The sequence below is a fragment of the Rhodnius prolixus genome, unplaced genomic scaffold, assembly GCF_049639745.1.
Source record: "Rhodnius prolixus isolate KJV_2025 unplaced genomic scaffold, Rpr scaffold_2, whole genome shotgun sequence".
Taxonomy (NCBI): domain Eukaryota; kingdom Metazoa; phylum Arthropoda; class Insecta; order Hemiptera; family Reduviidae; genus Rhodnius; species Rhodnius prolixus.
Genome location: NW_027411592.1, coordinates 24,696,623 through 24,711,450, shown reverse-complemented (window position 1 = coordinate 24,711,450; position 14,828 = coordinate 24,696,623). Strand labels below are relative to the sequence as shown.

Genomic DNA, 14,828 nt, shown 5'->3' with positions numbered 1-14,828 from the left:
TATCTAAGTACATTTAAATCGTTAAGAGGAGGACATGTAGAAGGATTGTTCTAGAAAATAAACTAGAAGAAAGGCAGGCATTAAACCATTTCCTGTCTCCTGGAGATAAGATGCATTTAAATAGTTCTCACCTTAGATCTACAGATAAGCTAATCCTTAGATCGATTGGAGCACTGGATTTCCACTCGAATCCAGCTGCCGATCCTTAGGTAGCTCTTCCTAGGAGGAGCTTCTCACTGTTCACTAACCGGTAATATGAGTATTGTTTGTAACGAGAAATAACTGTCAAAAACTGGCAGCGCACTGAAAAAGCTCCGAACGTCAATGCCCTCAGATTTTGACGACCTAAATTAAAATAATAATAAAAGCAGTAATAAATTTAGCCTGTATTTTTAATTTCCACGATTTCTATTTCATTAACAAAAATAGTTTCACTCTAGCTGTCATATTCAGCCTTAACCATAATAAATAGTTTACAATTTTATCATACATACCAAACTTTTTTACTTATATTAATTTTATCTGTTTCAGATGTACTCGGCAAACTATTACTTTTATATAGTGAACTTAAAGCATCATTATAAAATGCTTATTATGAAACAAACGGAAACTTATTTCAAAAATCTCTTCTTTAATCATGATTTATTGTTTTTCATTTATTGACCTCCATCTACAGTAATTTTTTAAAAAAAATTTTTGATAAAGTGAAATAATGAAAAAGCATATTAGCTGAATTGGGAATCCATTAGATAACGATTAGTAGGTTGATAGAGAGAATGGCCGCAAATGAATGTGCGAGATTAACCATAGTAGGGCTTGTTTCCGTGCATAGTAGCAGCACTAAAAAGTACATATGCTCATAAATTAATGTAATGAATCGGGTTGAGGAAACAGAAAACACTCTGATAAAACTCTAGAATGAGGGAAGAGACTCGTACACTAACACCTAAGGCGAAAAAGATCTAATTTCGGACATTATTGTTGCGGTAATTAGGCCGATATTTACAAAAAATAAAAATAATTTTTTTATATGAAGCATTTCTTAAAGACGCATTGATATTAAAATGTGAGAAATAAATAAATGTAAAATTGTAAGGTTGCATTCATTTCAGCATAGTATCTTTAAGGACAAAATGTAAAATGTATGGAATACTTTTGATAATTTCGTACCATCTTACTTTAAAGACTAACGATGACAATAAAAGTATTAAATGTGCAATTAATGACAAAAGTAAATAAATAAATAGTATTTTGAGGCTAGATTATCAAAAATTATCTTAGAAGGAAAACTGGTTTATAAAAATAAATAATATCTTTAATTAAATATAAATAGTTTTTTAATTTGTTAAATTTTAAATAAAAAACAATAATAAAGCTACAATTAAAATTTATACAAAAAGAGAACAAACTAATAGCATTAGTTTCAAAGGAAAAAGAAATTTGTAAATAAAATATCTAACAATATTGCACTTGTTGAAAATTTGAGTTTCATCAGTCAAATTAATTCGTTTATTTTATTTCTAATTCTTTAAACTTTTATTTATTTAAGCATTTGTAATATAAATAAATATATTAAAAATGCATTGCATTTATAATGGTGAATTTTATAAAAATGTTCATTCGTTGTAATAATTCCGAGATCTATTTTCCTTTGGAAGTGTAGGAATTCAGATGCTCCTTACTTTTCTCAGTCATTGGAATTCAAAAAACCTTTTTATTTTCCTTCCCACTATTGTAAATTAGATAACATCATATGGTTTTAAAGCTTCAATCTACATTTGTACTTTCTTTTTTGTGGACCGCAAAAGCTATTGTTCTGGTATGATGGAATTGCAATTGCCATGATATATTTTTGTTGGAGAATTGCACTCTGAAAATTTATGAAAAGTTTCACGATATCCGTGATCTCTCCACCACGTGCAAAGCTGTCTATTCCAGCCACAATCTAATAGGTACATTAATTCTGGATGTTCAAGGCTGATCAAAGTGTAAAAGTCCTGATCTCCAAGATGTCCCTTAAAAAAAAAAAACATTAATAATAATTATTACCTGGAATAGAGAGTCAACAGCTTCAATTATGTGATTTACAAATCTCTAGAGAAATATTCATTATTTCATTATCAATTAATCATTTCTAGTATTTTTATTTTAATCAACAAATTAATTATCATAGCAACCTTGAACGAATACTTTTCAGCAAGAGAATCTACTATTTCCTTAGTTAACATCTTCTGATATAAACTCGATTTACGCATGTTATCAAGATGTAATAAAAGAACGCCAGAATTAACCCCTGGGAATCCTCCACTACTTTGCGGTTCTCCAAGCGACGTATTCTTATGTTTGTTCCTTTAAAAAAACATATTGCTTTAAATACGAAATTAATTTTAAAATCAAGGAACTTAATAACATATGAGGCTTGATTTTTGTTGGACGTTGAACTTATATATTTATTATTTTTTTGGTATAAGAAGCACTGACCTTGACTTTATTCAAATCGATTGAAAGACCTTGTGTTAAGAAAAGCAAATTTAAAGACATGTTTAATATTAGATTTTTTTTTCGGGAACATAAATATAATAGTAGGAGTTAGCTTCTTTCATATAAACAGCCAAACATATGAATTAGTAAGATAAATAGGATGAAAAAATTAACGACTGAAACTGGCATTAATTTTTCATCCTATAGAAACTATGATTCAGTCACCAAAAATAATGAACAGTAATTACTAAGATAAAATTTATCTTAAATAATGACATACCTGTACACGTAAAGGATATGATGGTAGACCGGCGTAAGTTCCGGACTAGCTCCGAACACGTTTGTAGAATTAAATCTACAATTCAAGAAATTATACTTGAGTGGCTAAGATATTGAAATGATTTTATTAGTTTGGTAGTTGTACGAAAAAAAGAAGAGATTGAGCGCAATGTAGCGAATTATGGTATTAACAAATAAAGAAATTGAAATACAAATTTCTTTTGAAGTATATCGAAAATACTTACTGCTGAAAGACTTTGAATAGTTGCCCAATATCTTTTTTTATTAGTGTATCGATATCTAGCATAATTATTCTGTCTTGATTAATGGGAGCTACTCTATAGAGACCTAATGACAAGAAAAACAGAGAATCACTGTAGTAAGCGCCTGGTTGGGAGCTGAAATGTGGTCGCATAACATTCAGAAGATCTTGTAATTTATTCGTTAAGACGTGGACATCATGATATTCAACCTGTAATGGAAATAGATTTATAATATTAGTAATATAAGGTTAACAAAGTTTAAAATAAATAGGACGAACAATCCTTCTTATCGACAGGGCAACAACTCTTGTTTGTAATTCACAAAATATACAATCTACTTCTATGTAACTACAAAGAAAAAGACGATTGACTGTAGATATAGGTCTGTTTTCGCAAAATGTGAAAAATAAAATCCACGTTACAAATGACCAGCTTTAACCTACTCGTATCCCTCAACTAAGTACCTCCTACTAATATCAATCGAATTGAGATCTCTTAGTATTACTTTTTTCGTCCTAGAACTGCCGCTGTGGGTTCACCCACACGTATACAATTTTGCCTACCTCGTTTTGAACCCACACTTTTAAAATTTCAAATTACTCTTCACTTCTCTGTTGTTTGTCTAATACAGAAAACGCAAAATAATATCAAAGGTTCCATGATTATTTAAGGAGTAGCACTTCAGAGGGACTTCACTCGTGCAAGGAGGTTTTGAAATTACTAAATTTTCTAAAGAAATTAGCTTATTCTAATAGACCTCCGATAGTCATAATAAAGAATATTTTTTTTTTTTTTCATCAGATTGATGTAACTAATAGAATTAAATCTTAAATGTTATCTTTTATAGTTCAACAAATTACGAATTAACTTTAAAATTTTGCCTACCTCGAATTTCTTTCCAGTTATTTTTAGTATTTCGTTAACAACATCCTTTGCCACATATCTACTAGAAGTATCTACAACTATATTTAAATTGATCACTAAAGATGTGGTATTAACAAGTGATATGAGCATATTCTTGAGTTTGTATTCTAATGAACGCTCTGTTTTTTTGAGTTTAGTGAAAACACACCACACATTGTAACGTTGGGCATTAAGTGCCCTGTTTTCTTCATATTCTTCGTTGATTAGATGATACTTTTCGTTTCTTTTCAAGTTGTACTCAGTAAAAAAACTGTTAGTTACGAAAACATACACAATTATTAAAAATACAGCTGTTAATAATAAGAGTAGGAGGATTTTAAGGTAATGGCGCATTAATAGAAAAGCAAAAAAAAAGTAAATGAAAAAAATAAATAACGGAAGGCCTGCTATTTACATCTCAAAATCACTTTGTTTACACTTAACTAAAGTTAAGCCATTAAAGAAGTTAAGGCCAGGTGTTACTTATTATTGGAAGGTTATTGTTGTAACCTTCCCTCGTTAAAAAACAATTGATGAGAAAAAGGTGTCAACTGGTGGGCTGCTGTTTACAGTTTTTTTTCCTTGTGTTGAAGACAAACTAAAGTTACAATAGGATGAAAAATTAATGCCAGTTTCAGTGATGAAAAATTTTTATTATGCCGAGCTTTCGACCTAGGGACTAGGTCATCTTCAGGGCTAATTTATAATAAACTGTATTACATCATTAGAGGGTTGGTGTGTCTTTTGTCTTGTCTGTTCATGAACAGTTTTAACTAAAATTGCAAAATTAACTGCCGATGGTCACTACTGAAAACGCATAACGAATATACTCGTCATAACAAAATTTTACACTTTTTTCATGACGAATATCTTGAGAAGCCTAACATTTTACTTTTCCTGAGAATCCCCCTTAATTTCCTGGGTCACTCAGCCAAGGCTTGCTGTCATCACAACTTGAAGCTCCAATAAAACACAAGGCAAACAATAAAGAAGTTAAAAACATATTGTCTACAGTTATGTACGCTCCATCATCGCAATGCACGTCAGCAATGATAAGAACTAGACAGCGTTATATATCCCCCTAGATCCATTTTCACAGATCAATTCCAGACTATTCCTTTGACAGAGACCATTCTCTTCCATACTCATTGTTAACCTAGCCCCCAGTACAGCTTGTAATTAAATTTCCTTGCTAGTTTTAGTTTACCAATTTTGTAACTTCAAATAAAGTTTTTTTTTAACGTTCCCGGTTCTTCCAAATAATTTATAACTTACGCCCTAGAACAGGGACAGCAAAGTCTCTTGTATTACGAACACTAATCCGAAACAGGAAGACTTCAGTTTAACTGTTAATTGTCCCAAATAGCGACCAAACGCCACATGGTACATCATCATCAACTCATCAACTACTTGTGACTCATGTGTACTTATTATGGCTACTCGTCCCGCTGGAAGGGATGATCCAACACTGGCGAACTTCAACTAGTATAGAAGCAAGTTTCTCGCTAGAACGTCCGGCGACTCTTCAGAAGAAGAGCAGAACATCATTCGGCGGTAGAACTTTCTGCAAGGAAACACATAGCAACTGTTCATTGGAAATCAGGTAACGAAATGTATACCCGAGTGAACTTTGTTCTCTGTGATATCTGAATGGTTTAGATAAAACAAATAGCTGTAAACTATATCACTTCATAAACACATGTAAAGAACTTTTAGATGCCTATTGTAAATCAAATGTAACAGAACGGGAGCACAATCACTGGTTACTAGTAAAAACTGCCCTCATCGAAACAAAGGGCCCAGCCAAGATTGATGTGTATAATAATAATCGTCAAACTGTAAATGATTTCATTTACACTCCGAAAGATATAACCGATCCCGAAACGTTTGTAGATCCGCCATTAAATCTACCCGATCTGAGATTAATCTGTCAGTTGTTTTGTTACACTTAAATTTGTTTAGTCTCATTTTCTATTTCCACTGAAATAAGATCTTATTTTGTCACATATGTGATCCGTAAATTGGTTTTTCTGATGTAGAAAATGATACGACATTGTGTACTGTGAGCTTATACTTATTACCGGTGGCGGTCTGTGAAAAAATTTGATCGCTCCTTGGAGATTTTTACCTGTCTGCGTATAACAAATTTTCTCATTCAAAAAATAGCAGTAATAAAATTGTGTACAATATTTTTTAAGTTAATGCCGTAATTTTAGGAACTAGAATCCATAATGTCTTCTTCAAAGGTTTTCTGTGATTGTTCTCAAATATTTATTCACTAAATGTAATAATTAAAATAACAATCTTTATATTTAAATATTGTAGTTAAATAACGATAAAAATGTTACAATTAACTTATGTTGTAGTTCTTTAACACCTAGTAAAGTTTTTTGTTAGAAAAAAACACCGGTCCGCCCAATTTTTTCTCAAATTTTACCGTTTGGAGAGCCAGGCCTAAAACGGTTGAGAAACGCTGCTTTAGAATTTATCAGTTCATGCGCTAGTTTCTTTTTACTACTTAAGGTTTTACACTGTTTCTGGTTAGGCACTAAATTTGCCCGAGAAAATGAAATTACTCCAAATTTAATTTTTATTAATTTGATTTTCATGTTTCTTTGATCGTTTACTCTTTAAACTTAAAAGGACTACTAGGATTTGTTTAAAAGAAAAGTAGATACTCTTTCAAGGCAACCAGATCAATTTCAGTTTTATTTTATATATGTATATATAAAATATATACAAAGTGCATGTGCTTCATTCAATATTTCAATTCCACTTTTTAACATAATGTACATTTTTCTCAAACATTTTCCTCTCTTCACCCTTAAAATTAGGTGGCTACAAATTTAAATTACAAAATACTGTTAAAATAAAGTAACTGAAGAAAGCTTGGAAAAATGTTTCAACTTACACCTACAATTTTCTGTTGAAGTCGTTGTATTTTTTCTTATTTAGGCAAAATATTCAACCAGTGAAAAAACAATGTATATGCCCTTGCAGTAATTGTACGTGCACATGTAGTAAAAAGTTGTTAAGAATTATTTAAGTACACAAATATAAACATTTAGTAAACTGAGGACGCCCTGAATGAAAAAAAAGATTTAAAAATAAATTCTAGAAAACTGAAATCTTTATCGACAAAGCAAACAAAAATATACACAGTGTCCCTTTGACTTTTATATAATCCATATACAAAATATTTACAAACATCTCTCTCACTATTATATTATTTGTTTTATAGATAGTTAAGTTAATTTATTAAGTAATCTTTACTTAGTTTTTTTACTTAGGTATATATTTACCATTAATTAATACATTATTTTTCTTCTTCAAATGTTTTACAAAAACTATCTAAATATGTGTAAGAGTATCCTTTAATGTAGGTATTGTCAATTTTAAAAAGAACAACACAGAGCAACTGTTGTTAGTAGTAGACTACTAAACATATCGAGGCCAGTTAGCAACAAAAATTATTTTGATTAAAAAAAAAAGTAGACTTTCGACTTGTTCATTTTGCAGCCTCAATTGTTATCAAACACAAAATTATATTTGAACCAAGACTATTTGTATGTAACAAATAAAATCAATGAGTAGGAAATTCAAAATAATTTATTAAATAATGACAAACATTCTCACACTAGGCCATATATTACTTTTACAGAAAATTAAATTATATCAATAAGATAAACATATCGAAAAAGGCTGGACTAAAAAGAATTGATGGCAAAACGTTTTACCCAGGGATTCTGAATAGTTTCAGGATATCAACCAAAATACAGCAATGGTGTACTTCCTTTAAAGACAAGCAATAAATGGAAGACGACCGCTGATCGTTATTTTAATAAATAAATGATGTACTCCTTTATTAGAGAGTTCGTCGGTAACTTTCAAAAAATAATGTTTATATGCATTTTGAAACTTTTCTCTTAGTTAATGACATAATAAGAGTGCAAATTCTTTCTCATTCGTTTCAGCATATTAAAAAAAAAGTCCACTTCAGATATTTGTTTTCAGAAAAAAAAATAGATGCATTTTTAAATAGCACAATATTTCGAAATGCAATACTTTTTAAATAAATCTTAATTATTAATTATTAAGCTTTAATTAAAATATAAATTTGAAATATTTTTTAAAATACGTGATCATGAAAGTTAAAGATGTTTTCTTAAGGTTAATTTAAAATAAAAAAAGAATTGTTAAGAAATGAAACACAGGTTCTTCTTTCTTACAAGTGATTTTCGTTTAAAATTTTGCGCAGTGATTTGATTGAACAACAATATTTTTATAGTATTATATAAAAATATATTTATAAAAAGGAGTTGATATTGTAAGGCCCATTTTTCCTTCATGGCTGAACCTAATTTACCAACTCATCTGTTGGTATTTCCCGTTTATTCCCCTCCAGACACTGTAACTTCCCTCCAAGTGGTGCTCTCCCGTGCTAACCGGTGAGTTGGTGGTGGACTTGCTTCTCGACTTGAAGATTCATCTTCCTCTCCTTCTAATATAGTTTCTTCAGATCCAGCTCCAAGTGTAGACAGTTCAGAAAGTCCGACTGATAATTCGGGAGTAACTGGTCTGGATACAATATCTTCTCCTGAAAGTATATTAAGATAAGCTAATAGTAAGCTAATATAGATAACAAAAATAAGCAAAGGTTTAATTCAGATTTTACATTGCGTATTTCCAAAACAATAATAAAATCGGATTAGAGGGGTGCTGGTCCGGATTCCAAATGCCCCATATAAATTTAGGCAGCATTAAACCGCAGTCCTTACCCCCTGAGATTTTTTACCGATGTTGGATCGAATTGATTTCAATGCTAATTTTTGACGCATAAAAATAAAATAGATTTTCGCTGGATATTTACAATACGCCCATAATTCGTTTTAAATGTTTAAAAATGATATTCTATTATTATTCGGCTGGTGAAGTTAAGAAAACTTGTATTTAGGTGAAAAAAAAAAATCATTCGTTATAATTTTGGAAGTTAAAAATGGATTATTTATTCCTAAAGTGAAGAAAATTTCGCAAAAAATAAAATAAAATCAAGATATAAACTTGACTTATTATTAAACTTGAGGCAGTTTTCGTTAGTATAACTTAAAGACAATTTAATTTCTAACGCTCTTGCTTAAATTAAATTTATAATTAGAAATTTCGAAAAATGTTACAAACTACTTTTCAGTGTAGAATTTTACAGCGCTACAAGTTCATTAGTTACTGTTGACTTTTTTTTCCGAAAAAGAGCTAAACATAACAAGTTGTTGATAGGATTTATATTCTCAGAAATCCAAGACCGCCCAAGAGTTAGACATAATGTTCAAATGAGCATGAGCGTGAGCATGAAATATTTAACTAAATATAACAGAATGTAAGGATGATACTATTCTGCACGTATTAATGAAAATTAACAAGATAAATACTAAAATTTACTTTGTTAAATTTATACCAAAATGTCATCGGAAACAAACTACATGTATTTCTGTAAGCATTTTCTGTATTCTATTTTTGCTTACTACCACACTTTAACAGTAAATGAGTAACCAATGACGAAAATAGGTAAAAACTGTAAAATGTTGATTTAATAAGGGGCACAATGTTAAGTTGTATAGAAAGGTTAACAACATTGTAATCACATTTAAATGTTAGAAGACATCAAAATTCGAAGAAAAAAACAACTACTGCAAAGACGAAAGAAGGGATTAGCTAGCGGTTAGCGTATTAGATTTACGCGGAGATCCCGAGTTCGAATCCAGCTGCTGCCCCTTAGGATTTTCTCTTCCTAGGAGCTTCTTACATCCCACTGTCTGGTGATGGACAATGTTGACTGAAACGAGAGAACACTGTCCGACGGCCGGCAATGCACTGAAAAAAGCTCCGGGCGCCAATTACCTCAGATGATGATGCGTCTTGAATTAAAGAGTACACTCTCCATTTTGATATACAAACTCAAAAATTTTTCTAAATCTTAGGTTTTTAAAATACATTTTAGTCTATTTTCTGTAAATTACAAAGTTACTATATTTTAACGAAAACGTCATGATATTGCATTTTTTAAGATCATGAGTAGCTTGTAATAGAGGAGTAAGTGTGTCTCAGGAATATACGGAGCCGCCGGTCGGACAGCCAATAAGCTTAATAACTAATAGACCTGCTGAAGAGTAAATAACACGAGGAACTCTGGGCTAAAAGTTTCGGATTTATGTTATATTTAATGTGAGAAGGAAGTTAATCATTAAACTTGTGATTCCAGTATAAGAAAGGCAAACATTTCTGTTCATATCTAGCGATGGTAAGTGGTGTGCGCAAAAAGCGATCGAGTTGGCGTACATGTAAGTTCACGAAAGAACTGGCTAATAAGTGTAAGAAAGAATTAATAAGCATGTGTATCATAAAGTCAATGCCAACAAAAGCAAATTATTAAAGTCAAAATCATAATTTTAATAAATTAATGTAACACCTTTATTTCACAGTATATTGAAAAGTGTTGCTTATTATGCCAAATAATCTCTGTCCATATAATTAAAAAACAAGAAAATCTTACCACAAGGCCTAAGAACCAAAAACTGTAAGAGATCGGAAAGGGAGAGCACTCCAATTACTTTGTCTTCATCATCGGTGACAACCAATCGATGAACCTAAAAAAAAAATTCAGAAGTTTACCCCAGTTCTCTTTAAGGAATGTAAATTAAAGAATCAGTCTATACATTTTAAGATCATGTACAACAGATAAGACTACTTAAAATTCAACATCAAACAGCAAAAATGAAAAATTACTATTTCTATATTTCTCAGAAAATCAAACTGATTTATGCTAAATGTTGAACAATTATCTAATTTAGAACAGAAAATTTTTTAATATTTACCTCTGCTCGTACAATTTTTTCAATAATAGAGTACAGGGTATCGTCCATACTACATTTATGAACCCCTTCAAACCATTCATTTCTATGTTCATTAGCTTGTTTTAATGAGACATCTAGTTTGTCATAAGTCTTCTCTGCAGCAAGATTCTTCATTTGGAACAATAACATTTTATTAAAGACACCAATAAAAAATACTGAAGTTATCAAAATCTCATTAATAAAGAATGACAAAATAAAAAATTATAAAATTTAGTAAGAACACTCTCAGGGAAGGGATTAGCTATGAGGTTAGCATACTGGACTCCCACGCGGAGGTCCCGGGTTCGAATCCAGCAGCTGACCCTTAGATTTTCTCTTCCTAGGAGCTTCTTACAGCTCACTGTCCGGTGATGGACAGTGTTGTCTGTAACGAGAGAACACTGTCCGGAGGCCGGCAGTGCACTGGAAAAAGCTCCGGGCGCTAATGACCTCAGCTGTTGATGCGCAAAAAAAAAAAGAAAAAAAAAAAGAACACTCTCCCGACCTTCTGTAAATACATTATTATAATGTGAGATAATTATTTACTTTTATAAGTTACCTTTTTAACTAAAGAATTATGGATGGAGGGACAATTACGTTATAAGATTTGATACTGGATCTACTGAGATTTACGGCGCGCAAGATTTTATTCAAGAGATTCCGTTTTCCTGATGACAGACCCGACTTTTCCGTAAAAATATTTGAAGTAAAAGGGATTGTTAAATAAACAAATTTTAAAGTTTTATAAATATCGTTTAAAGAACGATGGAGACGTTTTCAAAATAAATGAAAACTTAGTAACCTATTCTTAGTAGTCACTATTCTGGTTAACCAATTTTTTCAAATTTAAAATTCTAACTAACTTTTATTATCTCTTAATATTATACATAGCTTATAAAACCATGACTTTGTTCTGGTGTGGCATAATGGAGCGATACCTGTAGTTGCATGCTTCCGAGAATCCCCTAACAATAATGAGCCTTTTATGATATTGGAAGTTAAGGGAAAAATCGTAGGAGCTTTTCCGAGAAAATCACAAAAAAAAAAGTAACTGTATTTAGTAAAATGCTCTTCCCGTTGATGGTTTTCCACCAAACGTTTTTGTTCCAAAGGGAGCGACCTTAGGGAGGAGTTGAACTAAGCTTTTCATTAAATGACGTTCCAAATTGGTTTTTAGCTAGTTTAATGATTATTTATGAGTTTGAAATATCTGAATAAAATTATTAAGTGGAAGAACATCACCATAAGAACAACTTTACTGATTGTATTTTTATAGTTTTTAGTATTTTTTTTTGCTTTTGCCAAAGGGTTTCTTGGTCATAAACACATTTGTAAAGCCCATTTATCATCCTGGTTTAAAATTTTTAACAGCGAACATTGATTATGGTAAGCTTGTGTATTTTTTTAAAGTGATCATATACACACTTCAGCTATCTTTTAAGATGTTCTATATTTCCATAAAATATAACTACATAAATTTCGCAAAAGAAAAGTCATACTATGTGTTCATATCACATTTATTTTTAAAATAACTTTTCTATGGTTGAAATAGTCAGTTTTGAGAGAAGTCGCCAATGATTTTGGAAGTAGGACTTATAGAATCATTTTGATTTTGTAATAGTTAAAAAGCTTATAATTTAGAATTTAAAAAAAAACACAATTGCTCACTATATTATTTTTGGTCAAATTTGAATTTTTATAAGACTAGAGATCAAAAATAGATAGAAAAACATATCCTGAGTAATTCAGTTAAAATAATAAATATTGAATGTCAATACTTACGATTACATCGAACTTTGCAAAGATATCAACAAGTCTTCCTTCTTCATCAACTATGGGAAGCGCGCTAACCCTCCTTTCAAGGAATTTATCCAATGCAGCAATTATGGTTGTATCTTCTGTAGCTGTTTCTACGTTCTCGAAAGTGCCTATCCTTAACTCGGCCAATGATTTACTTAGAAAACTTGGCCGGGGAAGATCGTTTATCTTGAAATTAGAACATAATAAGTTATAGTTGACTTCTTATTTGTTTTAAAAGAAAGAACTAAATTCTAGTTACTTACATATAGAAAGAGGAATCTTAGAATCCTCTTGTGAGTGAGAATGTAAAGAACATTATCGGTTTCTGGATCAATTACAGGTAACCTATGAATATGATTGTGAATAAGGGTTTTGATAGCGTCATAGAGTGATGCATCTGGGCCTATTGATAAAAGATCTCTAACTTGACCTTTTAGTACAGCTGAAACAATCAAGATTCGTTGTTAAATGCACATAATAATTAGAATTAGAACTAAAATATCTAAAGATTAGTTAATTAAAAAATGCACTTCTGAACTTAACTACTCAAAATTAGCTATTCGTAATTTGATTTAATCTTTTTCAAAATTAATTAATGATAAAAGAGTGACCAAAACAAAGTGAAATCAATCTTCAAAGTAAAATTTTAAGATGAAATTAAAGGGTATGAAAAGAACATCTTATCTTAAAAATCACTTCATAAAAATATTTCGTTGAACGTAATGTTACTGCTGGATTGTACTTTTTTATCCATGACAATGAAATTAACTTTATTTCTAAAATGTGGCACCTTATTTCTCGAGTCCAATAGTTGTGTTCGTTTTCTTGTAGAACATCTTTTTTAAATTACAATAAATTAAAAGAGAGAGTTAGTCTTGAACATTACTAATTAAATAGACGCCAGTCTATGTTAGTTCCCGAACACACAAGACCAACACCGCTAATATATTCAACATGAATAAAACTTACTCCTCCACGTATCTAATTTATGTTCTTCCATCTGATCCATGGTCATAGAACCCGTAGTATAATACATTTGTAAGATTTTTATGAAATCTGTAATGGTTAACATCCCAACGAACGTATGCTGATTCGAATCCCAAAGTGGCGCCGCTCTGACACCTGTAAAAAGAAACCAATAATTTTTTTTTCAAATTTAAAGTATTTTTTTTAGTTCTGTAGTAGTAATTACACATTTGGATATTGCACAGTGCATAAATATCGCCGCACCATTTTATTCTTTTTAAGGATCAAGGAACTACTTTATAAAACTCTTGTTCACTGAGCACCATTATTTCAGCGGACTGTGTTTAAAAATAAAGGTAGAACTGTAAAAATTGATGATGAGAGCAGAGAGGGTATGTGTAATAAGGTATCTTGCTTTGGCATAGCAGATCTAAAATAGCCCCACAACCGGATAACTACTATAGTAGTTAAAAAAACAACAAAAAATGGCTGCAACAATTACTTTTTACTTTGTTTCATACAGCTTCTTTGGAAAATTATTCAGAGACTTGGAGGAAAGAAGATTGTCTTATCTCTAAAGTGTCATTTCAATATAGTGTACGGTTCTGGGTCGTGTACATTATTAAGGAAGATTAAATTGTTGCTAAAATTCTAATTTTGGAGAAAATTTCACATCCAAAAATAACATTTTGACGAAGGGATTTTTTAACTTTCTGAGACTTTTCGAAAATGGCTCACACGAAGTTCCACTGAAATTTGAATCTACCTCATGTACTTACAGTACTACAATTTTTATTTCATTATTTAAAATTAATGTTGGCAACGAAAATTTTAAGAAAGGATATGGGGTAGGTTAAAATTGGTCATTCCAGTTTAATTTGTGGATTTAAAATCTGAATATCGTTAATACGGTTGCAAACCAAATTTTTCAAGAAATTACCGAAAAAATGCAATGCATACTTTTTTAAGAATTGAATTGTGGACATTGTGCAGCTTAGAGATATGCCTGTCTTTAGCAGTTACTAAGTTTATATAATGAGGGTAATGACTAGAATTGGGTTTTGGTATTATATTTGTATTATAGAATTATGTTTCCACCGAAAATCCACACTAAAAGCAATGGGTGCAGAGAAGTTGCAGATTTGTCAAGACGGTTTTGCATTTAAGGAATCATGGCAAAGTTGATTAGAAAAGTATGCAACCCATTGTGTTTTGGTGCAAATATAAACAGTGTTTTGTAACACTAGGT

At 30.9% G+C, this 14,828-nt stretch overlaps 2 protein-coding genes across 7 annotated transcripts in view; both read right to left on the bottom strand.

Annotated features, from left to right (window-relative positions):
* Window positions 1-1,314: 1,314 nt before the first annotated feature.
* Window positions 1,315-6,279, bottom strand: Xxylt (Xyloside xylosyltransferase). The gene is made up of 5 exons (XM_074121074.1): window positions 3,909-6,279; window positions 3,006-3,232; window positions 2,762-2,836; window positions 2,178-2,349; window positions 1,315-2,015 (listed from the first exon to the last, which is right to left on the bottom strand). The coding sequence occupies exons 1-5, from the start codon at window positions 4,278-4,280 to the stop codon at window positions 1,809-1,811; spliced, it is 1,053 nt and encodes a 350-aa protein (XP_073977175.1). The 5' UTR covers window positions 4,281-6,279; the 3' UTR covers window positions 1,315-1,808.
* A 327-nt stretch (window positions 6,280-6,606) lies between these two features.
* The window catches only part of SNF4Agamma (SNF4/AMP-activated protein kinase gamma subunit), a 297,611-nt gene continuing 289,389 nt past the window's right edge, over window positions 6,607-14,828 (bottom strand). For all 6 annotated transcript variants that reach the window (XM_074121066.1, XM_074121067.1, XM_074121070.1 and 3 more), the window contains 6 exons: window positions 13,583-13,735; window positions 12,877-13,055; window positions 12,596-12,799; window positions 10,796-10,942; window positions 10,474-10,567; window positions 6,607-8,523 (listed from right to left, as the gene is read on the bottom strand). In XM_074121066.1, coding sequence (XP_073977167.1) covers window positions 8,318-8,523; window positions 10,474-10,567; window positions 10,796-10,942; window positions 12,596-12,799; window positions 12,877-13,055; window positions 13,583-13,735 — 983 coding nt within the window. In that variant the 3' untranslated portion in view covers window positions 6,607-8,317. The remainder of the gene's footprint in view (window positions 8,524-10,473; window positions 10,568-10,795; window positions 10,943-12,595; window positions 12,800-12,876; window positions 13,056-13,582; window positions 13,736-14,828) is intronic.

Coding starts and splice junctions, on each gene's coding strand:
- Xxylt (XM_074121074.1), bottom strand. CDS start 4,280: ATGCGCCATTACCTTAAAATCCTCCTACTCTTATTATTAACAGCTGTA. Junction 3,233..3,908: donor TAACTGGAAAGAAATTCGAG/GTAGGCAAAATT, acceptor TTTCCATTACAG/GTTGAATATCATGATGTCCA. Junction 2,837..3,005: donor CTATTCAAAGTCTTTCAGCA/GTAAGTATTTTC, acceptor CTTGAATTGTAG/ATTTAATTCTACAAACGTGT.